This window comes from Mirounga leonina, unplaced genomic scaffold (assembly GCF_011800145.1).
Source record: "Mirounga leonina isolate KUSES-001 unplaced genomic scaffold, KU_Mleo_1.0 Mir_197, whole genome shotgun sequence".
NCBI classification, from domain to species: domain Eukaryota; kingdom Metazoa; phylum Chordata; class Mammalia; order Carnivora; family Phocidae; genus Mirounga; species Mirounga leonina.
Genome location: NW_023270494.1, coordinates 955,872 through 977,370, shown reverse-complemented (window position 1 = coordinate 977,370; position 21,499 = coordinate 955,872). Strand labels below are relative to the sequence as shown.

Here is a 21,499-nt window from a genome sequence, read left to right as displayed (position 1 = left end):
GACTGGTTTCCCTGCCAGAATTCTGGGAGAGTTTGGATAGAATGGGTAACATTTTTCTCTTAAGTATCCAGCAGAATTTGCCATTCAGGTCTGAAGTTTTCTTTGTGGAAAGGTTTTAACTACAAACTCGTTTTCTTCCATACATGCAGGGTCACTCGGGCTGCGATTTCTTCTTGACTTTGTGTCTTGTGTGGAATTTTGTCATTTTACCTAGGTTGTCCAATTGTGTGGTGTAGAATCGTTCATAATATTCCCTTATTGGTCTTCTTTTTAAAAAAGATTATTTATTCATGAGAGACAGAGAGAGAGAGAGAGAGAGTAGCAGAGGGAGAAGCAGGCTTCCCGCTGAGCAGGGAGCCCGATGCGGGACTCGATCCCAGGACCCTGGGATCATGACCTGAGCCGAAGGCAGACGCTCAACCATCTGAGCCACCCAGGCGCTCTCCCTTATTAGTCTTTTAACACGTGTAGAATCTCAGGGACGTCACCTCTGTGGTTTCTGATGTTGGTACTTTGTGTCTTTATTTCTCTTCCAGTTCGATCTGCTTGAAGGTTTATGTATTACTGGTCTTCTCAAAGAACTTGCTTCTGGTTTCATTAATTTTCTCTTGTTCTTCTGTATTTTATTCGGTTGATTTTCACTCTGGTGTGTGTACTATTTCCATTATTCTGCTTAGCTGGGTCTAGTTTGCCCTTATTTTGTTTTAGTTTCTGACGGTTAATCTGAGCGGTTTCTTCATTCCTGCCACGGGCCTTCAGGCCCACACCTGTCCGCTAACAGGTGCGGTGCTGCGCTGATTCAGCTCGAGATACCAATTTCTCTTTCCAGTTTTTCTTTAACCTGAGGATTCTTTATAACTGTTATCTGATTTCCAACATGTGAGGATATTCTAGAGACCTTTTTTGTTATTGATTCTAATCTTATTCAATTGTGGTCGGAGAAAATATTTTCTAGAAGTTGAATTTCTTTTTAACTTAATGACGCTGGTTTTATGACCCAGAGTGCGTGCTACCTTGGTAAATGTTCCATGTGAATTTGGAAATAATGTGTTATGCTGCTGTCGGGTGGAGTGTTCTAAATCAATGCGGGCAGACGGGCTGGTTGTTATGGTCCGTCTGGTGCTCCCTCGGGACTTCCGGGCTCTGGGTTCTGCCAGTGCAGGAGAGAGGGCTTTTGAAATCTCCAGCTTCCATTGCAGATTTGTCAGTTTCTCTCTTCAGATCTATAACCTTTGTTTCCTGTGATTTGGAACCATCATGGGGCATGAAAGTTCAGGATTGTTACATCCTTTCAACCAGTCGACTCTTATGAAGTAACCCTTTCTATCCCAAGTGTATTTTTTGCTCTGAGATCTTTTTCACTGTTGGCACCCCATGCGGCATGTGCCGGAACGACAGCCCTTTCCACTGCTGAGTATTCCAGGCAGGAACGGACCGCATCTGTACATCCGTCCATTGGTGGACACCTCCTGGTCATTATGAGCAGTGCCGTGTGTGAGCCCCGTGTGTAATTCTTTGGGGGTATATACCTAGGAGTGGAATTATTGGCTCATGGTAATTGTATGCTGAACTTTCTGAGGAATATGGAGGCGCCCCTGGTCTGTTTCTGTGTTCAGCACATCCTTTTAGAAGGCTACAGGTGGGCCTGATCCCCCCGGCCCCTGGATCTCTGGCTCATTCCCACCAGCTGGCTCAGAACTCCCACCGCCCCCTGCACCACTGGTGTCCACCTCACCCCTTGGCTCTCAGGGTTCAGATGCCCAGGGAACCTCCCTGCCCCTCTGACTTGCTCTGATCCACCTTTGCCTAAACCAGTGTGACGGTCAGTCTCTTGTTCAACTCGGCTAGTTATGCAAACAGTAGCGTAGGCGTTGCTGTGAAGGTATTTTGTTGATGAGATTCACACCTATGACCACCTGACTCCAGGTCAAGGTTACTCTCGATGGTGTGGGTAGGCCTCCTCAAGGGAGGAGAACAATCCCAAGGTTTCCCTGAGGAGTAAGGAATTCAGGCAGGAAGCAGTGCGGGGGACCCCACGCTTGCCCTGGCCGACCTGCTGAAGCGCCCGGCGGGATCCTGTCCTACCGGCTGCTTCTCTAGCAGAGCAGCCACCGCGGCCCTCCGGGAGCCAGGCGCTGTCCCCGGGCCTGAGCGCCGCGGGGAGCAGAGGGGCGCCCTCCCTGTCGGAGGAGGGAAGAAAGGGTGACTGGAGGCCAGAGCTCAGGTGGGGCTTAGCCGTGGGGCGGCGGGGGGGCCTCCCCCAGGTTGGCGGACACCTCCTGGTCCTTACGGGCAGCGCTGCTGGGAACACAGTCCAGACGTGGCTCTGGACACGGACAGTTACAGTAAACTCCAGAATGCAAGCAGCAATATGAATCATGTTTCTTGAAAAACGAATACAGACGAACACAGAACGGTGCCCGGGCGCCCTGGACTGCTCCCTTCCACAGGCCCCTGCATCATGGGGGCCCCAGGGCTGGGGCTCCCGCGCCGCCGGCCTTCACAGGGTGGACGAGGCCCTGGCGTCTCCCCAGCGACGCAATAAATAGGAGGATCGAATGGAGGACCGCGGCGCAGACCCACGCGGCGCGCCGGGCCCGCCCGGCCGACCCTTCACAGACCGGGGCGGGTCTCCGAGTCGGCGGCGGCGCGCACAGGGCGCGGGGGCGGGGCTCCCACCGGCAGGACCCTCCCCCCCCCGGGGCCGCGGGGGGCGCCTAGCCCTCCCGCACACTGACGCGCGGCTCGGCCAGGGAGCTGTGGATGATGCTGAGGATGGACTCCAGGCCGCTGCCCTCCAGCAGCGTGCGGTGGTCCCCCTCGATCACGTGTACCGACACCTTGCCGTCGCACACCTGGGACAGGTTGTAGTCGGCGCCCAGGCCCTCGCCGTACACGCTGCCGGTCTTGGCGCGCAGCAGCGTCACGCTGCCGTGGTAGGTGGCCCGCGGCGTGTACTGCTCGGCCGCGCGCAGCTTGTGGTAGAAGGAGCGCGCGGCGAAGGTCAGCTGGCGGCGGTCCAGGCCCGCGTGGCTGCGCTCGATCAGGTCCACGGCGGCCGCCACGCGCTCCCCCAGGTCCCCGAGGGGCAGCAGCGCCTCCAGCACCTGCGGGCCGGGGTGCAGGACGGGGCTCTGAGCGGCGCGTGCCCGGCGCAACGCCCCGCGGGGTCTGCACCCGGCTGCGCGCGCGCGCGCTCCGCTCGGGGCTGCGGGCGCCCCCCGGCCCCACCTTGTCGTGTTCCACGTCGATGAACTGCTGCATGAAGAAGCACATGGCCTCGGCCTCGGCCTCCGCCTCGCAGCCCGGGGTCATCTTGGCGCGGTAGCTCTGTGGGGGGAGAAGGGGCTGCTGCAGCCGGGCCCTGGGCCGCGACCCTGGGGCTGCGGCTGGGAGCCCACCGACGCCCCCGCGGCGGCCCTCACCTGCGTGTGGGCCAGCACGTAGGAGTGTGAGCCGTCAAACAAGAAGAGGCTGTGGTGTGAGGGGGCCGGGCTCTGCTGCGCAGCCTGCAGCTGGGAGCACATCTCGAAGGCCACACAGGCCCCGAACGAGTAGCCGGCGATGCGGTAGGGCCCCTCGGGCTGCACCTGCCGGATGCACTCCACGTAGTAGGCGGCCAGACTCTGGATGCTGTCCAGGGGTGCAGCTGTGGGGCAGAAGGAGGCTCAGCGGCAGGCAGGAGGGGACCCTGGGTGGGACACGCACACGACCCTGCCTTATTGGGGGGTGGGGACCGCCTCGCAGGACGGGTCACACCTCGGGTACACTGCAAGCCGTAGGTGGGGATGCTGAGCTTGGAGGCCAGGCCGTGGAACACGATGGTGGAGCCTTCGATGGGGTGCACCAGGAACAGGGGTCGCTCAGAGCTCTGCACCAAGTTGAGCCGTGTCAAGGTCGGGCCCTCGGGGTTCACCAGCAGGGTGCTCAGGTTCAGCTGGGCCTGCTGACCGGTTCTGCTGCTGTCCTTGGCCGTGGGGGCGGCCAGCTCTGTAAGGAGGGGGCAGATGCCGGAGGGCCAGGGCCACACAAGATGCCCCACGCACAAACACGACGACGGGCACGGGCGCACACACCCACCCCTGACGCGGGCTGCTGGTGGCCAGGGCGGGAAATGGGTGGGGGCCCAAGGCCCCACTCAGGGCTCACAGGAAGGGTCCCGATGGACAAGCCCTGAGCTGGGGGGGTGGGGGGGCCGCTTAGGCTGCTCGCAAGCCTGCTGCTCTGGGGACGGAGGAAGAGCTGGGGCCAAGGTGGCCCAGGGACCTTCCCCTTTCTCCAACTTCCCTCACAGCCACGCACCGTTAGCCGTGCCTGCCTTCGAGGAAAACTCCTGCAACTTGCGGAACGTGAGCTGCCCGATGTCCCGCGTGGACAGCAGCAGGTCATACCCGCGCTCCAGTATCTGGCGCACCTCCACGCCCATGAGCGAGTCCAGGCCCAGGTCTGTCAGCGTGCTGTCCAGGTTGATGGTGGCCAAGTCTCGAATACCTGGGGACAGGTACTCCGTTGGCAATTTGGGAGGGAGGTGGGGCGGGGCCCTGGGTAAGCGCGGACACCTTGGCGGCTAGTTCCCTTCCCAAACCACCATCACCGTGGTTATGGCATGTGACCGCCCCCGCCCCCCTCAGTTCTGAGCCGACCACTGGAGCCTGTCCCCTCCCAGAGCAAAAGACCATGGCCTCTTCCTGCCAGGGAAACGGCAGTTAGCGGGAGCTGAGGGTCTACAGTGCGGGGACGGCGGGCTCCCTCACCCAGGACGTGGGCCACCGCCTTCATGAGGTCCAGCTGGGCACTGCCATCACCCTGGGCGCTGGTCTTCTTCTCAGCCAGCACAAAGCTGCTCAAGACGGCGTGGGGCTGGTTCAGAAAGGAGTCCAGCACCTCCAAGCAGGAGGTGATACGCTGAGGCAGCGTCCCACCAATGACCATGTCGTTGGAGCCCATTGTCTCCAGGATGATGCCCACATCTCCGATGGCGCCCCACTGCACCGCGAGGCCTACAGGAATACAGGGCCAGCGAGCCGGGGGTGAGCGGGGGCGCGCAGCGGGGCGGCGGCAAGCGGGGGCTGCCGGGCGAGGAGCGGGCTGGCCCACCTGGCAGGCCGTCGTGCCGGCGCTTCTCACATACGCGCTCCATCGAGGAGTTGGCGAAGCCGTAGTTGGTCTGGCCGGCGTTGCCGCGCCCGCAGCTCACGGAGGAGAAGACCACAAAGTAGTCCAGCTCGGGGCACGCCGCCCGGGTCACCCTGTGGGTGCTCGAGTCACACCCTGCTGGCTGGCCCAGTCCCCGCCCCCACCCCGGCCAGCGTGCCCAGCAGCCTCCACTTCCCTGAACCCCCAGCTCAGGCCCCAGCAGAGGCCTGCTGCTCAGTACCTGAGTGGCAGCAGGAACTCTGCGCCAGGGTACACACAGGTCAAGAGAGGCGGCTGCTCCCAGCGTGCACCAGGTCAGAGCCAGGCTGTGTTGGGGGATGGGGACAGGGTTGGGGGATCGTACACCTCACCTGTCCAAGTTCACGGTACCGTCGTACTTGGGCTTGTTAACATCCTGGAAGAACTCAGGGCTTTGATTCTCCAGCATGGCATCTCTCAGGACCTGAGGGTGAGGGGTTCTCAGCACCTGCCCTGACCTCACAGCTCTGGAGGGCTCAGCCTGGGAGGGCGCTTCCCTAGGGGGCCTGCTCTGGACCCTTCAGAGTTGCACTCACCATGGCCAGGTTGAAGACGCCACCCACAGGCCCCAGCTGTGTGGCCTCTGCCACGAGGCTCCGGGCCCCATCTGGCGAGCTGGCGTCGCTGGTGGACACCAGGACCTGCACGCCCTGGCGCCTCCACTCATGGACTTGCTTGGCCTGGTAGCCTACGGGACACAGGGCAGCGTGGTTGGGCCAACCGGGCTTCTGGACCAGAGAGCTCACGAGCGCTGAGGCGACCACCCCCCACCCCGTCCTGGCCCTCGGGACTGCTCACCTGTGCGGATCCCAGAGCGAGAGGTCAGCACGAGTTTCTGGGCCCCTCGCAGCACAAGCCACTGGGCCAGCTCGAGGCCGAACCCGCCTAGGCCCCCAGTGATGACATAGCTCTTGTGGGCTGGGCAGAAGATCTTGGACACAGCTGTCATCCGCGTGGGCCTGGTCACCTGTGGCACCATCTCCCGCTCCTCCTCGAGCACCTGCAGCCCAAGCAGCACCCCCAGCTCAGGCACTGCCCTGGGGAGCTGGAGCCGGGGGCGCCGGGGGCCCCACGCTCACCTGCACGACCACTTTGCCGATGTGCTTCCCTTGGGCCATGAAACGGAACGCGTCCTCCACGCGGTGCTTGGGGAACGTGGTGCACTTGAGGGGCCGCACCACGCCGTCCCGGATGCCCGCCCGCAGCAGCGCCGCCACCTCCCGCCAGTCGCTGCCCCCGTCATCCATGAGCGCGTCCAGCAGGATCCCGTGGAAGGTCACGTTCTTCAGGAAGATGGCCATGCCTGGGGGGGCGGGGGAAGGGCTCAGCACTCACGGCCCCCAGCTGACCCTGCGGGCCTCACCCGCCCGCCCGCTGCCCGCCTCACCCAGCTGGTGGTTGTTGGAAAGGTCAAATTTGCCGATCTCCAGGAACCGGCCGTGCTGGGCCAGGCAGCGCACACTGGCCTGCAGCTTCTCCTCCGCCAGAGAGTTCAGAACCAGGTCGACACCTTGGGGGGGGGTCGGGGAAAGAGAGGTCCTCTCCGTCATGACACTGGCCCCGGCCCAGACCTTGTCCCCGCCTGGGCCCGAGGAGGACGGCGGCAGCGCAGGTGGACAGCGACTGGTGGGCGTGCCAGGGCCGCCGCCGGGGCCCGCGAGCTGCGCTCACCCTTCCCGCCTGTGTGCCACAGCACGTGTTGTTCGAAGGACGTGTCCCGGGAGTTGGCAAAGCTGGTGTCGCCGAGCTGAGGGAACCTGGCCTGGAGGTACGTCCGCTTCTCGGCGGACCCTGGTAGGGAGAGGCGCATGCTGCTGAGCCAGGCCGCGGGGCAGGGGCGGGGGCAGCGCCGGGCTCGCGGGAGGGCTGGTGGACTGACCCACGGTGGTGAAGACGCGGCAGCCCAGGCTCAGGGCGATGGTGATGGCGGCCTGGCCCACGCCGCCCGAGCCCGAGTGGATGAGCACCGTCTCCCCGCGCTGCATGCGCCCCCGCACCACCAGCGAGTAGTAGGCGGTAGAGTATACCACGGGCACGGAAGCTGCCTCCTCCAGGGTCCTGCGGGCACAGCACATGAGGTCAGCTCGGGCCTGAGCCTCGGCCGTGGCCGCGTGGGGCGCCGGGCTCACGGTCCCGCCGACTCACCAGTTAGACGGAACCTCCCACAGGAAGTCCTCAGACAGCAGGACGGAAGTGGCCAGGCCCTCAGCGGGCACCAGCCCCATCACACGCTTGCCACTGGCGTCCCGGCCAGAGAACTCCATGCCCAGCATACAGTCCCGGGAGGCCCATTTCCCTGGGGGTAGACGGTGGCGGTGAGCCCTACGTCTCCCCGGGTGGGGGATGGGGGCGCCCGGTGCGCAAGTTCAGGCCTGAGGAGCCTCCAGGGTCCTGAGGGCTGTGGGTCAAGGAGCCCTCCTCTTCCCAGTCCCTGGCCTGGAGCGTTTGCTCTGGCCACACCCGCAGGATGCAGTCCATACCTGGGATGGCATCAGGGGAGAGCTTGCCCGTGGCCAGCATGATGTCTCGGAAGTTGAGGGAGGCGTAGCTGACGGTGCAGAGGTGGACGCCGGGGTCAGTGGGCTGGGCGTGACGCAGAGGGGAGCAGACCCAGCGGATGGAGGAGAGGTCCCCCCGGGTGAGGACATTCACGAAGGCGTGCTCGGTCTGCTCCTCTGGCAGGCCTGAAGGCGACAGGAAGTGCGGCTCCCACAGGGGCTTCCTAGCCAGGGCCCCCCAGCCCCCTGTCACCCTCAGACCACCCGGCTATAACGCAAGGAGCTGGTGGGGGCCAGGGAGGCATCTTGGGGGGGCTCACCATGCTCCAGGGGGAAATGGCGGAAGGCCCCCCAGGACCCGTCCCGGTAGACGTTCATCACGAGGTCCCCCTGTAACACCTTCTGCAACTCTGAGGAGCTTGCGTCCATCTTGGGGATGGGGGAGGTGCTGCTGAGGTTGGACACCAGGATGCATCTGTGGGCAGACACACAGGTGAGGGGAGGCTGGAGGAGGGGGAGAGAGAGAGGGCAGGGCAGGGGCGGAGGGAGAGGGGGCCTGCAGCTCTGTGGCTGTCTCTCACCGAATCCGGTGCCCGCCAGGCTCTCGGCGGAGACAGTTCACCATGCCCACGACACCCGAGGTGGTGCAGCTGAAGGCCGTCAGCCACACGGGGCGGGAGGAGTCGCTGGCCAGAACGTTCTGCGGGACGAGGGAAGGGCTGGCGTCTGGGTGGGTCCCCAGGCCCGTGGGCACGGTGCTGGGGGGCCCGGCAGAGACTGACCTTCAGGGAGTCCACCCATCGGAAGCTGGTGTCCTCCACAGGCAGGAAGACGGGGCCGTCCTGCGGGGCCGGCCGGCGGCGGCACAGGAAGAGCGCGGAGCCGTAGAAGGACCTCTTCAGGGCCACCAGGTGCAGGGACGCCCCGGCAAACAGACCCTCCCACTCGTCCTGCGTGGGCGGGGCGGGGTCAGTGCTCAGCCAGCCTCCCTGCGGCAGCCCCGGCCCCACCCCCGCCCCTTCACCTGGCTCAGGAGGCTCTGCCCGCCTCGCTGGGGCTCCGGGCAGGTGAGGAAGGCAACCGTCTCTCCCAGCGGGTGTCCTCTGAGCAGCGTGTGCAGCAGCAGGAAGCCGCCCTCCTGGAGAGCGGCTACCATGTTGCCGAGGGCCGTGGCTGGGTCCCGGAGGGTGGCCACCGCACAGTTGCATGCCAGCAGGTCAGCCATGCCCAGGCTGCTGGGGGCAGGGTCTGCAGGGTCCCACTGGCCCTGGGTCGTGCCGTACTCCTGCAGCTTGGCCTGGACAGCCTCCAGGGCCTGGGGGTGGCGGTCCGTGGCCGTGTAGTCCAGCTGGAGCAGGGGCTGGGTGTTGAGCAGCGCCGGAATGCGGGAATACAGGCGGCCATCGCCAGCCAGCACCTGCCGGTGGGGAGAGCTTCCTGGACCAGCTGCCCACCGGGCAGGCACCCTGATCCGAGCTGGCGGACATCTGCCAGAAAGGCCCACCCACCCACGCTGCTGAGACCACCAGCTAGTGTCCTCCCCCAGAGCCCACCTTCAAGCAGGGCGGAACAGTCAAGGACACGAGGGCAGCCTCGGCACACCTTCTGACGGGCCCTGGCATTCCCCACGGCTGAGCCTGCCTGGAGCTGGGTCCACGCACCCACCTCTACAATGTGCATCCTGGGGCTGCTCAGGTTCTCCAGGGCGGTGTCCACGCAGGCCTTGAGTGCCGGGGAATCGAGAAGGCCGTGGAGCAGGGGGTCGTCATGCAGCAGGGGCTTCTGCTGGGCCAGTAGCTGGTCCAGCTCCAGCTGCAGGCTCCCATTGAGCTGGAGTTGGCAGGCAGCCCCCAGCAACTGAGGCAGGCCCTGCTGTGGGGGCTCCCGGGGCACCTGGGCCCCATCCAGCCCAGGGACCACCATCTTTAGCCCCTGCTGGGCCACCTTGGTCTGCAGTGCTTGTGCCAGCCCTGGGGAGGGGGGAGATGGGCACTAAGGCGAGGTCTCACTCGGGCCAGTGTTCCCGAAGCACCCCCACACAGCAGGGGTCTGCTTAGAGCAGGCATCCATCAGTAGCCAGGACCCAGGTGACCCTGTCCTCCCAGGGCCCACTGCCTGGACCTGCCCCTAGATAAGCAAACAGATGGGAGGGACGAAGTGGGCAGCCTGATCTTCTAGGACTAGGAACTAGCCTCCTGGGTGGGTGTCGTCGAGGCGTGAGCTCCACAGAGGGTAGGCTCCCTACGGAGCGTGGGCTCAGTGCCCTCACATCCCCCACGGCGCTCCAGCCCCCTGCCCGTTATCCCCCACCCATCAGTGTGGGCACGAGCCCTCACAGGGCCTGCCGGGCCAGGTCCCCGTGGCGTCACACCCAAGTGGCTGGCTGGGGACACAGGCAGGAAGGACCGAGTCTGTCCTTGTGCCCTAAACTATCCCTGAAGACCAGGAGCCTCTCGAGGAGGCAAGTTTCGGCTCCTGTGAAGCAGGAGGTTGTCAAGCTGGAACGGGTCCCAGCGAAGGGCTGTGTGGGAAGCTGAGAAACTCCCTTTTGCCAGAGGCACCCGACGGAGGCTGGAGCACAGGGCAGGGGCTGGGCCTCACCCCTGCACAGCTGCAGCTCGTCCTGTAGGGCTGCGTTTCCAGCCAGGAGCTCCACCTCCACGTAGGGAGTGAAGCAGAACTTCTCCAGGATCGGGGCGAACTGCTCCTGCTGCCTTCTCGGAACCATGGAGGTGTGTAGGCCCGAGATGAGGGTTCCGCCAGCCACCATGTGGTTCAGACAGCTGCTCACCACCACGTCAGCCACTGCGGGAAGGAGCCGGTGAGCATGGGCCGCGGCCGGCCCGGCGGCGCAGGTAGGGGGGGCCTGGGACTCGGGGCTACCTTGGGCCTGGCCCTTGAGCGAGTACACCTTCTGCCGGTGAGTGGCGGGGTCGACGTGGATGGAGGTGATGCGGGTGGGCAGGCGCAGGGAGCGCTGGGCCATACTCAGCACGGACATCTGCAGCACGGCATCCAGGAAGGTTACCCAGTTGTCCTTCCACAGCAGCTGGCCTGTGTAGCCTGTGACGGAGGGACTGTCGGCGTGGCCGGGCCGGGTCTCTCACGCTCACGGCACCCTGCCCTCCACACACCCCTCACACCCAGCACAGCCCTCTGTCCACAGGACTCGGGCGGTGACGGAGTCACGTGGCACCGGGATCCTGGGCAGCAGGTCAGGCCCCGTGTGGCCTGAAGGGAGGCAGCCCCAAGGCTTGTGCCCTGAGCGTCAAGGGAGGATGTGGCGCCCTACCTCCCAGGTTGGTCTCCAGAATGCCCTGGAAGTCGGGGCCATAGTCGTAGCCACACAGCCGCAGCTCCTTGTATACGTCCCCCTGGGACAGGTGGAATGCGGCCGTGGGGTCCGGGCCCTCCTGGCTGTCGAAGAGCTTGGGGTCAGGCTCCTCCCACTGGTACACCTTCCCTATGGGGGGGCAGAAGAGCCTGAGGTGCGTAGAGTGGAGCTGGCCACCAAGGGTCCACTCAGAGGCCAACCCCCACCAGAGAGCCCGGGGCCTGGCCGGACGCCCTCTGCTCACCGCTCATGATCAGGTTGCCGTTCTCAGACACCTCAAAGGTGCGGGAAGCCTCCAGAAGCCGCACTTCCAGAGCCACAGTCCCTGTGCACAGCAAGGTTGGAGATGAGCAGCTGGGGTCAGCCGTCAGCATTCCCGCCCTGACCCCGGCGGCCACCCCATCTCACCGGTCTTGGGCAAGATGGTGGCCTGGTGCAGTGTCACATCCTCAAACACCACGGGCATCTCTTCCATGTTCTGGCTCAAGACACGTGCCAGAGTCTTCCAGACCAGGCACACGTAGCCGGTGGCAGGGAAGAGGACGCGGCCATCGATGCGGTGGTCCACCAGGTAGTGGTCGGGGGACTCGGGGCTGGTGTCTGTGTGGGCTGGACCTTAGTGCCAGCACCCAGGAGGGAGAAGGCACCCTCGCCCCGTCCCTCAACTGCCCTCAGCCCCCACTCACCAATGTTGTAGATGGTGGCAGCAGACGAACCGCTGGAGCCGCTGGGGAAGTCCCCGGCGGCAGGCACGTCCCAGATCTGACTGTGGTCCCACTTGATGTGGGGGGAGATGAGAGGAGTCCCCCGGGGAACCGGGAACTCCATGGGTGGAAACAGGCCATTGGGGTTGGCATCAATGCTGGGGGGTGGGGGAAAGGTGTGAGGCGCACGCCTGGGCTGGCGGCCTTGCCTGGGACTACCCCGTTATACCCTCGGCCAACCGTCTCCCACGAGACCCCAGAGATCACCAAGACGGGGTGGGGTGGGGGCCATAGCAAGGAAGCTCGAGGTGGCCCAGCACCCACCAGCCCACTTCCGGAGGACAACCTCAAGGCCACCGAGCAGCCCTATTACCACGCTTTGCTGTCGGGGAGAAGCTCCGGGTGGACCGCCCCCTCCCCCCCACTGGGAACCCGGCCCCCTCCCCGGCGGCCCAGCAGGGGCAGCCGACCCACCCCAGCAGGTGCAGCCTGCCCACGTTCCTGAGGAAGAACTCCAGGTTGTCTCTCTGGTCCTTCTTCATCAGAGGGATGATGGCGCAGCTGGGCTTGACGCCTCTCTTCAGGACGCCCTGGTGAGGCAGACGGGCTTGGCCTTCCTCACTGGTTCCCACCTGCCCGCAGGCCCAGACCCTCGGCTTCTCTCGGCCGACGCACCAAGACCACCGTCCCTCCTGGAACCGGCCGGCCTTCCCCGCCCCTGGCCCCAGCTGGTGCGCACCTGCAGCAGGGCGTGGGGGGCGATCTCCAGCACCACGGCGTGCTCAGGCACGTGACGCAGCGCCTCCTGGAACAGCACCGGGCTCACGAGGTTGTTGACGCTGTACTCCGCCGAGGATGTGCGGGCCAGGCTCCCTTGCCACTGGGCCTCGGGGATGGAGGTGCTGAGCCAGCGCGCCGAGCGGGGCCTTGGCTCCCGGATCACCTGCGCCCGTGACACCGTCAGCCGTGCCGGGCCTCCGCCCCCACCGCCCTGCCTCCAGGAGGCCCTGCCTCCAGGGAGCCCCCGTAGGGCGGCCAGCCCACCTTCTTGAGTGCCTGCAGCAGCGTGGGGGCGATGGACTCCATGAAGTAGGAGTGAAAGGCCATGCCGCCTGTTTGCACCTCCTTGGCAAACACGCCCTCCTGCCTCAGCTGCTCCATAAATGTGACCACCTGGGCCTAAGGACAGAGGTGTCAAGGGCTGGACGAGTGCGACCGGTTCCCCACGCAGAGCTCCCCCCGAGGGACGGGGAAGGGACTTGGGGATGCGCCTCGCCTCCCAGGGCCCACCTGAGGTCCTGAGATGGTCACTGTGTCTTCGGAGTTGTGGCAGGCGGGCACAATGCCAGGGGGACAGCGTTGTTTACACTCCTCCCAGGACAAGCCTGTGGGCAGGGATGGCCTCAGGGGGCGGGCTGCGGGGAGCCGGGGCCCCCACCCGAGAGGAAGCGCTGCCCGGGACAGGCCCTAATGACAGGGGTGCAGTAATGACAGCCGCGGAGCGGGGCCTTTACGGGGCACTTTCGCTCCTGCCGCGTTTGATCTCGAGGGAGGACACCTTTTCTGTTGTCCCACAGGTGGGGAGCGAGGTCCTGGGCCCCCGACAGGCCTCCACGGGCCTCGGCCTCTCCCCTGCAGCCCCTCAGGATGGTGGCTCTGTGAGGTGTCTCTCCTGTTCCTAGCCCAGCCTGCCTGAGGCACGAGAAGGTGCCCACGGAAGGGGACCACAGCGAGTCACCCTGACACTGACTTTATCAAAAGCTCCCTGGCTTCTTGCGTGGGCAGGGGGCACTCTTGTCCCCGTGGCTTCAGCCCCAGCCTGTGGTGACGTGGCCGCGCATTTACTGCCGGCCGCAGGGTGCTGGGGTGGGTCGCAGCATCTGCCCCGTGTGAACAGGAGGAAGGCCAGGGACGCCCCTGAGGCTGGTGGGGGGAGCAGGACGGGGGAGCACAGAGGACACCCACCCACGGCCGCCATGGCCCCCGGTGGGATGCTGGCCTCCTTGATGCATTGGCCTCTCCAATAGGCCGTGAGGATGGCCTCCTCCTGGGAAAGGCAGCCGTCTGCGTAGCCACAGGCCACCTCCCCCAGGGAGTGTCCGATGATGCCATCAGGCCGTAGGCCCATGGAGGTCAGCAGGTCTATGAGGGCGATCTGGTGGGGGAGAGGGGCATGAGGAGTCACGCCCGCCCGGCCACCAGCCCCGTCCTGCCCACGGGCCCCCAGAGCCCAAGGACGCACCTGGATGGCGGTGAGGCTCACGAAGGAGTGGACGAGGTCGTCGAAGCAGGCCTCGTCTGTGCTCAGGAGCAGCTCAGACACCTGCAGGCCCAAGGGCTTCACGGCCTCGTCGGAGCGCAGGATGGAGTCTCGGAAGCTGTGCAGGCGCAGGAGGCTCGACCCCATCCCATGCCACTGCGCACCCATCCCTGTCCCGAGGAGAGCTGTCAGGGGTGGTGGCCGCGGGGCCAGCCTCCCGCTCACCCTCCCGGGAGGACCCGCACGGCCGGCCTCTCACCAGAGCAGATGAACCAGAGTGGACGCTGGCCAGCAGGCGGCTGCTGGGCCTCCTGCACCTCCGGGCCGCCTTCCTCACCGCCCAGCACCGCGTAGCCCCGGAAGGGCATGGCGGTGGGGGGGATGGCCGCGATGTCATTGAGCATGCTCACGAAGGCCAGGTCCTGGCCGTGCTGCTGGCCCTGCTGCAGAAGGCAGTGCACGGCCTCCAGGGTGCGCCCGCTGGCCCGCAGCAGGCGGGGCAGGGTGGCGCGCGGGGCGGCCGGCGAGGGGCGCCGCGGGTCGGGCCTGAGGATGACGTGCACGTTGGAACCGCCGAAGCCGAAGGAGTTGACGGCCACGTTGCCTCCGCGGACGGGCAGGGGCCGGTCCACCACCTGCAGCCGCCCCTCCCGGAGCGCGGGGACCTCAGCGTTCGGGCTGCGGAAGTGCAGGTTGGGGGCCCAGAGCCCGTGTTCCAGGGACAGCAGCACCTACGGGGGGCTCGCGGTTGGTGGGGCAGCTGGCCTCGCACTCCCTGCACCGCTGCCTGGGGTCGGGCCCACGCGACACAGTGCAGGGACCCAGGGGCCCTTGCCGTCTCTGGGCCCCCTGCCTTCACCTGGGGCCCCAGGGCGCCCCCCAGACGGACGGGCTGTGGGCCTGGACACAGAGGCCCCCTCAGCCAGAGCTCCTCCCAGGTCCCAGTTCTTGCAGGAATGGTAAGAGGTTACAACGTCACAGCCCCAAGGAGCCTAGAGCACCAGGGAGCCCCCGCCGCACCCAGAAGCTACCAGTGCGTGGTCTCCCCACAGGCCACCCAGCCCCCCCGGCCGGTCAGGAAGACTGTGGGACAGGTGGGCAGCCCCTGCGCCCTCCTCTGGCCCACAGGGAGCAAGGGCAGAGACTGGTCACAGGCTTGTGCCCTGCTGTCCGGGCCCCAGTGGCTGGCACCCCTCGGCCCAGTCTGTGGGAACCCCCCCTTGCGTGGCCGGCAGGACAGCTCTGGACCCGCGCACCTACCTTGGCCATGGCTGCAAGCCCCGAGGCAGGCTCCGGGTGCCCCATGTTCGACTTTGTGGACCCGATCAGCAAGGGGTCCCGGCGGGTGGTGCAAAGGGCTCGGTCGATGCCGTTCAGCTCCTGGGGGTCGCCCACCTGTGGAGGACAAGAGGAGGATCAGGATCCCGCCCAGGTGCCTCTCAGGCCTGGAGTGTGGGGCGTGGGCGGGGCACTCACCATGGTCCCCGTGCCGTGGGCTTCGATATACTCCAGAGACTCTGGGGCCAGCCCAGCCGGCTCGTACAGGGAGCGGATGAGCTGCTCCTGGGCCTCCCCGGAGGGGAAGGTCACACCTGTGGGACGAGCCAGGCCTCAGCCCCCAACCAAGGACCACCTGCCGCGGCCAGGCCCGGACCCCTCCAGCCCCCGGCCGGCACCCACCTTGCTCCTTGTAGCCGTCGGTGTTGGTGCCGGCGTTCAGGATGGTGGCATACACGCGCCGGGCCAGGGACCTCTTGGTCAGCAGGATGACCACCACGGCCTCCGAGCGACAGTAACCGTTCCCTGCGTGCGGAGGGCACCTCAGGCCCAGGGGCTCTGCTGCTCCAGGCCCCCGGGCCAAGAGCTCTGGGGCCACCCCTGCCCCTCCCGCCCACCGCTCACTCACCAGACTCGTCGAATGACTTGCAGGTACCCTCAGGACTGAGCATGCCCAGCTTCATGAACTGCACGGAGGTGTTGGGCTTCAGCAGGATGTTGATGCCCCCCACGATGGCGCTGGGGCACTCCCCGCTGCGCACGGCCTCGTAGGCGTTCTGCAGAGCCATCAGGCTAGAGGAGCAGGCTGTGTCCAGGGCGATGCTGGGCCCTGTGGGCAAGAGCACAATGGGGGGCCCGGCGGCTCCAGCAGGGTGCCCTCCACTGGGAGCCCATGGCATGGATGCCTTGCCCTGGCCAGCCTTCCTGGGGGAACCAGAGGCCCAGCGGGGCTGGGTGGGTACCCACCTTTAAAATCAAAGAAGAACGAGAGACGGTTGGCCATCATGGCGCGCTGGCAGCCCACCATGCTGTAGCCCAAGAGGGTCTCAGGGTCTCGGCTGAGGGCCTCTGAGGCCTCGGAGCCGCTCACGCCCACCCAGACACCGGTGTGTGTCCCTCGGAGTGACGCTGGGTTGATGCCTGCGGGAAGCAACGGTAAGACATGGCAGCTGGGCCTGCTGCCCAGCTCTGGGGCTAAGTCCTCCCTCTTAGCCTGGCTCTGGAGGGGTCCGAGCAGGGCAACCAACCCAGGTAGGGCTGAGGACAGATAACTGGGTCACAAGGAACCCAGGGCCCAGGAGACAGGTGGGGCTCCAGGCTCTGGGCCAGGCAGAGGCCAGAGAAAGCTGGAGGTAAGGACAGAAGGCTGCATTGTCCCCAGGATACTCCCCTGGCCCCTGGTGTCACCAGTAGGGTCTGGCAAGCCCCAGTGACCAATGAGCACCCAAGCACCAAGGGCGGCTTACCCTAGGACAGGCTAAGATAAGGAAACACAGGGAGACAAAGGCTGAGTGTCCAGGCTGGGAAAGGAGGGAGGGACCCTGGCCAGCCTCTGGAGAGCGGCGTCCAAGGTCTCTGCTGGCCCTTCCCTCCAGAGCACTGTGTCCCGTGCGGGTCCCAGGCCTGGCTCGCTGAGCAGCAAGCAAGCTAGAAGGCCAGGCTGCCTGCCCGCCTGCCTGTGGTACAACTGGCCGGCTCCCAGGCTCCCCCTCAGGCCCGGGCTCCCCCACCCACCTGCGGAGGCGCCACGCCCACGTGGCCGGCCTCCTCTCCCACCAGGCAAGACGTTTAGGCCCCTGGGCGGTAGAGACAGGTCTGTGCCCCGTGACAAGGGACAGCTGTCTTGAGGCACTTGTACAAGACCAGACACAGCCCAGAGGAGGGGAGAGTGGAGAGCACGAGACCTGGGGGCCAGACCCCACCTCCTGCTCTGCCTGGCACTCCACCCTTGCCCCAAGACCAGCTGTACTTTGGGGAGGGAGGGAATTGGGGCACCAGGGCATGCCAGGGACACCGTGTGTGTAGTTGTGAAACCTCAACCTGCTCCCAGGCCCACGCCTCCCACACCTCCCCAAGCCCACGGGCCCTACACCAGGGCCCAGGAGAGTCACAGCGCCTTGCGCTGCCTCCTTGGTAATTTTTGTGTTTTCAGACTTCTGCTTTTAAAAGTGAGAAGAAGCAATGCTGTTATAATTTCTGGGGAGGTGGGAACCTCAGGGACGGGCCCCTAGCCCTGAGGTGGCCATCGTTGGCCAGCAGCCTCATGAGGACCCACCTCCGTCCAAGATGGCCTCGTAGGTGACCTCCAGCAGCAAGCGCAGCTGGGGGTCCATAGTGTGAGCCTGCTTTGGGTGGACCCCGAAGAAAGAGGCGTCAAACCTGGATAGGTCCTTCAGCTTGCCGGACCGCCTGGGCAGGCCGTAGAGTCCTGCAGACATAGACAGGTGGAAGGCTGTGGGCCCTGAGTGACCGACGGCAAAGGCCCTGCTGTGACAGGGAGCCATGAGCTCCCGGGGAGACTGGGCAGGGGCTGGTGGTGCTAGGTCTGGGGTGCCACTTGGGCGACATCACCCCGCTTTCTGAGAAGGGGCCCCACTGGGCAGCCGTGTGGGAGGTGGCCTCGGAGCAGAGCCCAGTGGGGACAGTGCCCTCCTCCTGTCCACCACTGCCCTAGCTGGAGACCCTCTGCCTGTCCTAAACTGCCTGGCTGCTGAGGCCGGCCAGACTCCGCCACGCTGACTCACATCCCGTAGATCAGGTAGAGCTGCTCTGCAGAACAACCTACTGGGCGGGAGGGAGTCAAACCAGCTTCCCGAGAGAGCCTGGCATCTTATGTGGCGGTAGCTGGCTGGGCTCGGAGGGACAGGGTGCCTGCCCACCTGGCCTCACCCTGGATCTGGTCCCCCAGCAGATCACCCAGCTCGGCTATAAAACGGGCAGATGCATGCTCAGGGTTGGCCCTCAGCCTCCGTGGGCCCCCAGTCCCCAGCCTCGCCTTGGTGACCAGTGGCTCTGCCATTGGGACTGGGGCTCAGGCTGGAGCTGGTCTGCCCTGGGCAGCCGGGAGGCCGCATCCAGAGCAAGAGCAGGAGAGGGTCCCCTTGTGTGGGAGGGGAGCGCGAGGGCCGCCCACTCACCTGCCTTCCACCTCCTGTCGTCGTCTGTCACCATGTCTATGCCGCCGATGAGATTGGCCCAGAACTCCTGCATATTGTCCGACTCGGGCAGCTTCCCGGACATGCCAGCAATCACCACCTCCTCCATGGCTGCTCTCTGCAGGGAGGGCAGCGTGGGAGCCTGACGCTGGTCAGCTCTGGCAGCCACACCACCAGGAGGCAGCCTCCCACCCTCTCCCCTGGCTTCCTGACCCCACAGCACCACCTATGGGTTTGAGAGCAGTTGGTCAGCTCCTGCGCGCTCTGCCGGCTGGGACAGAAGCCGAGGGCGTGTGGGGTGGGGGTCCATGCTGGTCCAGCCAGCCCTTGTCACATGTGGGGCCCCGGCCTGGGTGACTACACCATGGCCCTGCTACCCTGTGTCTGCCCCCCAACAGTCGGTGGGCTCTGCAACCTACTGCTGGGGTCCTGGGAGAGGTAGCAGGCAGGGCCATCCCAGAAGAGCGGAACCCTTCCTGGGACAGGGCCACTCGGCCATCAGTGTGTTAAGAGCTGACCCAGGAAATCAAGCAAGCAAAAAAGAGAGGGTGCCAAAGCTTGAGCGAAAAACATATGAGAGTGGGGGGAACACCGGCCCACACTGACCAGTGGGCCCTGCACCCTGCATCCCAGCTTGTTCTCCATGCTGGGGGCAGGGGCCCAGGCACACTCAGGGCAGCCCATGAACTGCCAGGGTTTGGAAGGGACGTGGGGGGAGGGGTCCCTGCAGGGCTCCGGGGACAAGACGGCCCCTACCCGCGGTGGGTCCACCCAGCCAGTCTGACCGCCCCAGCAGGGTCCAGCCCGGAGAAGCACTTGGTTAGGGGCCAGGCGAGGGCTGCCCACACCCGCACACCTGTGCCGGGGAGGCCTCGGGCTGTTTGACCACCCCGACCCAGGCCCCCGGGGCCCCCCTGCAGAGAAAGCCCCGGCCACAGAGGAAGGGCGCCCTTGGGCAGCCCCGCGGGGGCAAGGCCGGGGCTGGCCTGGCAACTTCCGCCGAGGCCGCAGGGTCTCGTGGCGCTAAGGACCGGTGGTCACGCCGCCCCCGGCCGTCCCGGGTCTCCCGGGCTCTCCGAGCGAGGGCGCGCGGCAGAGAGCAGCGACCCCCTCGCGTGGCCCGGCGAGCCTGAGTCCCCGCCGGGAGGAGCCCCACCCCCGGCGCCGAATAAAGGGCCCTTTGGAGGCCCAGGAGGCACCGGCTCGGGGGCGTCGCGGCCTACAGAGAGCGCCCGCCGTTCCCCCCTACTTGCTATTCACGCCGAGTCCGGCGCGGCCCGGGCAGGGGCTGGAGACCCCGCGGCGCCGGCCTCGCCCCGCCGCCCGCCCTCCAGAGCTTCGGGGCTCCGCGCGGCGCCCACGTGACGGGAGCCGGCTCCCCCCCGCCGCCCGGCCGCGGCCCTCCGGCACCGGGGCCGGGGATGCGGCGGGCGGAGGGCTGGGCCGTGCGCCCGCGTGGCCCAGCCCGCGACCAAAATGGCTGTTCGCGGCGCGGCCGGCGTCCGCCCCTCGCTCTCGCCCACCTGCCCCCCGCCTGCCCCGCCGGCCCTCCGGCGCCCCGCACGGCCAGCCCGGGGGCCTCGGGGCCCGGCGCGCCGACCCCTCCCCGCGGGAGCGCCCCGAGACCGGAGGGTGCGGGCCGGCGGCGCCCGGGCCCCCAGGGCCCCGGTCCCCGCCGGGCCGCTCGTACCTGGTCTGGGCGCGGGCGGCGGGCGGGCGGCGGGGAGCGAGGATGGAGCGCGGTGGCGCAGGGGAGGCCGGGCTGCTGCCGTCTCTCTGGCTCCCTCTAGGCCGGCGCCGACTCTATTTAACCGCGGCCGTCCCAGCGCGGACACGCCACATGGGCTGACAGCTTGGCTGCGCCGCCCAGGCCAATGAGCGTCGGGGCTGCGCCCCGGGACCCGGCGCGCCGCCGCCGGTGGGGTGATGCCGCGCGCCGCCGAGCCGCCGGGACCCCGCGCGGGGGCGCGCAGGGTTGGGGAGCCCGGCGCTCCGGGGGCGCCGGGGGGGCGCCTCGGCACCCCCGCCCCCCGCGCCCCGCCCCCGCGGGTCCGTGGCGCGGACCCGCGGGGGCGCACGCGCACGCGCAGGGGACTGAGCCCCCGGGGGCCCCCGCCCCTCCCGGGGCCGCCCCCCACACCCTCGGGCCGCGGGACCACGTGTGCGCGCCGCGCGGGTGAGGCTGGACGGGCGTGTGCTTGGGCGCCACTCTGGGGGCACGCCGGGGACCGGCCGGACCCCCGGGAACACCGACCGACCGGCCGGCGGTCTGGCCGCGCGGAGCCGGGCCGGGATGGGGGGGCAAGGGGCGGGGCTCGCTCCGCCGCCGCGGCCAATCGGGGGCCGGGGGCGTGCGCAGCGGCCCAATGGCGGCGCGCGAGTGGGCGTTGCTAGGCGATAGGGTGATGGGCTGGGCTGCTCGGCGGTCGTTGACCCCTGCCGAGGGCGCCCCGGGCGGGGTCACTGCCGGTCACCGCAGCGCGGCGCGGCCTCCCCAGTCTTGCGGGCCCGCGCGCGTGCTCCACGGCTCCCGGAGCCCGCGGGTGGAGCGAGGCTCGGACAGCGCTTGGCGTGGTTCGAACAAAGGCGCCTCCCCGGGCAGAGGCACTCGCGCGCGCACGTGGCCACTTGCACCCACGGGCGCGCACACGCCCCGGCTGGAGCTCCAGCCCTGCGTCTCCGTGCGTTCCCCTGCTCACATGGTTACCGAACTCACAAAAAGACCTCGGCTTCCAGACCAAAACGAGACAGACCCCCGTCTAGGGGTCAGCTGAGAGTCAGGAAGGCCGCCCTCCCTCCCTAGCGGCCATGCCCTGCAGGACCCAGGCCCCCTTATGGGCCCCCAAGTAGGTCCTCCGTGAGGCCAGCAGAGTCCCTGTTGGTCCCCAGGACGGCCGGCGCCCTGCTTCTTCACCGCCTCATTGTCTTGGAATCAAACGCTGCACTCCTCCCTGCGCTCCATGGCAACCCCTCGGGCTTTGCCTTGACGAGCTCAGGGACTGTGTGGAGCAGGACACTGGCCAGGGACGCTCAGGGACAGCACAGGACGGGACTGGCACGGTGAAACCAGACGCCACAGCTTCACTTGGCCACAT

At 66.6% G+C, this 21,499-nt stretch overlaps 1 protein-coding gene across 2 annotated transcripts; it reads right to left on the bottom strand.

Moving 5' to 3' along the window:
• Nucleotides 1-2,358: 2,358 nt before the first annotated feature.
• FASN (fatty acid synthase) lies at nt 2,359-20,281 on the bottom strand. 2 transcript variants are annotated; one of them, XM_035025732.1, is made up of 42 exons: nt 20,095-20,281; nt 18,387-18,522; nt 17,525-17,677; nt 16,216-16,389; nt 15,878-16,078; nt 15,652-15,774; nt 15,448-15,563; nt 15,232-15,366; nt 14,231-14,702; nt 13,954-14,141; nt 13,677-13,866; nt 13,002-13,096; nt 12,756-12,890; nt 12,451-12,654; nt 12,186-12,301; nt 11,694-11,869; nt 11,416-11,607; nt 11,252-11,332; nt 10,966-11,136; nt 10,557-10,736; nt 10,275-10,478; nt 9,339-9,643; nt 8,698-9,090; nt 8,456-8,623; nt 8,255-8,373; nt 7,994-8,148; nt 7,656-7,859; nt 7,321-7,471; nt 7,055-7,233; nt 6,847-6,966; nt 6,563-6,685; nt 6,255-6,478; nt 5,974-6,175; nt 5,712-5,863; nt 5,508-5,599; nt 5,098-5,249; nt 4,755-5,000; nt 4,303-4,491; nt 3,760-3,990; nt 3,426-3,649; nt 3,232-3,330; nt 2,718-3,107 (listed from the first exon to the last, which is right to left on the bottom strand). In XM_035025732.1, exons 2-42 carry the CDS (start codon nt 18,511-18,513, stop codon nt 2,718-2,720), a joined length of 7,551 nt encoding a protein of 2,516 aa, XP_034881623.1. In that variant the 5' UTR covers nt 18,514-18,522; nt 20,095-20,281. The 2 variants fall into 2 exon arrangements, with proteins under 2 accessions (XP_034881624.1, XP_034881623.1); XM_035025733.1 differs by lacking the exon at nt 20,095-20,281 and having other exon boundaries at nt 2,359-3,107; nt 18,387-18,513.
• Between the last annotated feature and the right edge of the window lie 1,218 nt (nt 20,282-21,499).

What these genes read in the sequence shown, in the direction of transcription:
- FASN (XM_035025732.1), bottom strand. Translation starts at nt 18,513, where the DNA reads ATGGAGGAGGTGGTGATTGCTGGCATGTCCGGGAAGCTGCCCGAGTCG. An exon ending in GGCAGGCTGCACCTGCTGGG is followed by an intron (nt 11,870 to 12,185) that starts GTGGGTCGGCTG and finishes CCCACCCCCCAG; the next exon opens with CATTGATGCCAACCCCAATG. An exon ending in CCGCGTCTTCACCACCGTGG is followed by an intron (nt 6,967 to 7,054) that starts GTCAGTCCACCA and finishes TCTCCCTACCAG; the next exon opens with GGTCCGCCGAGAAGCGGACG.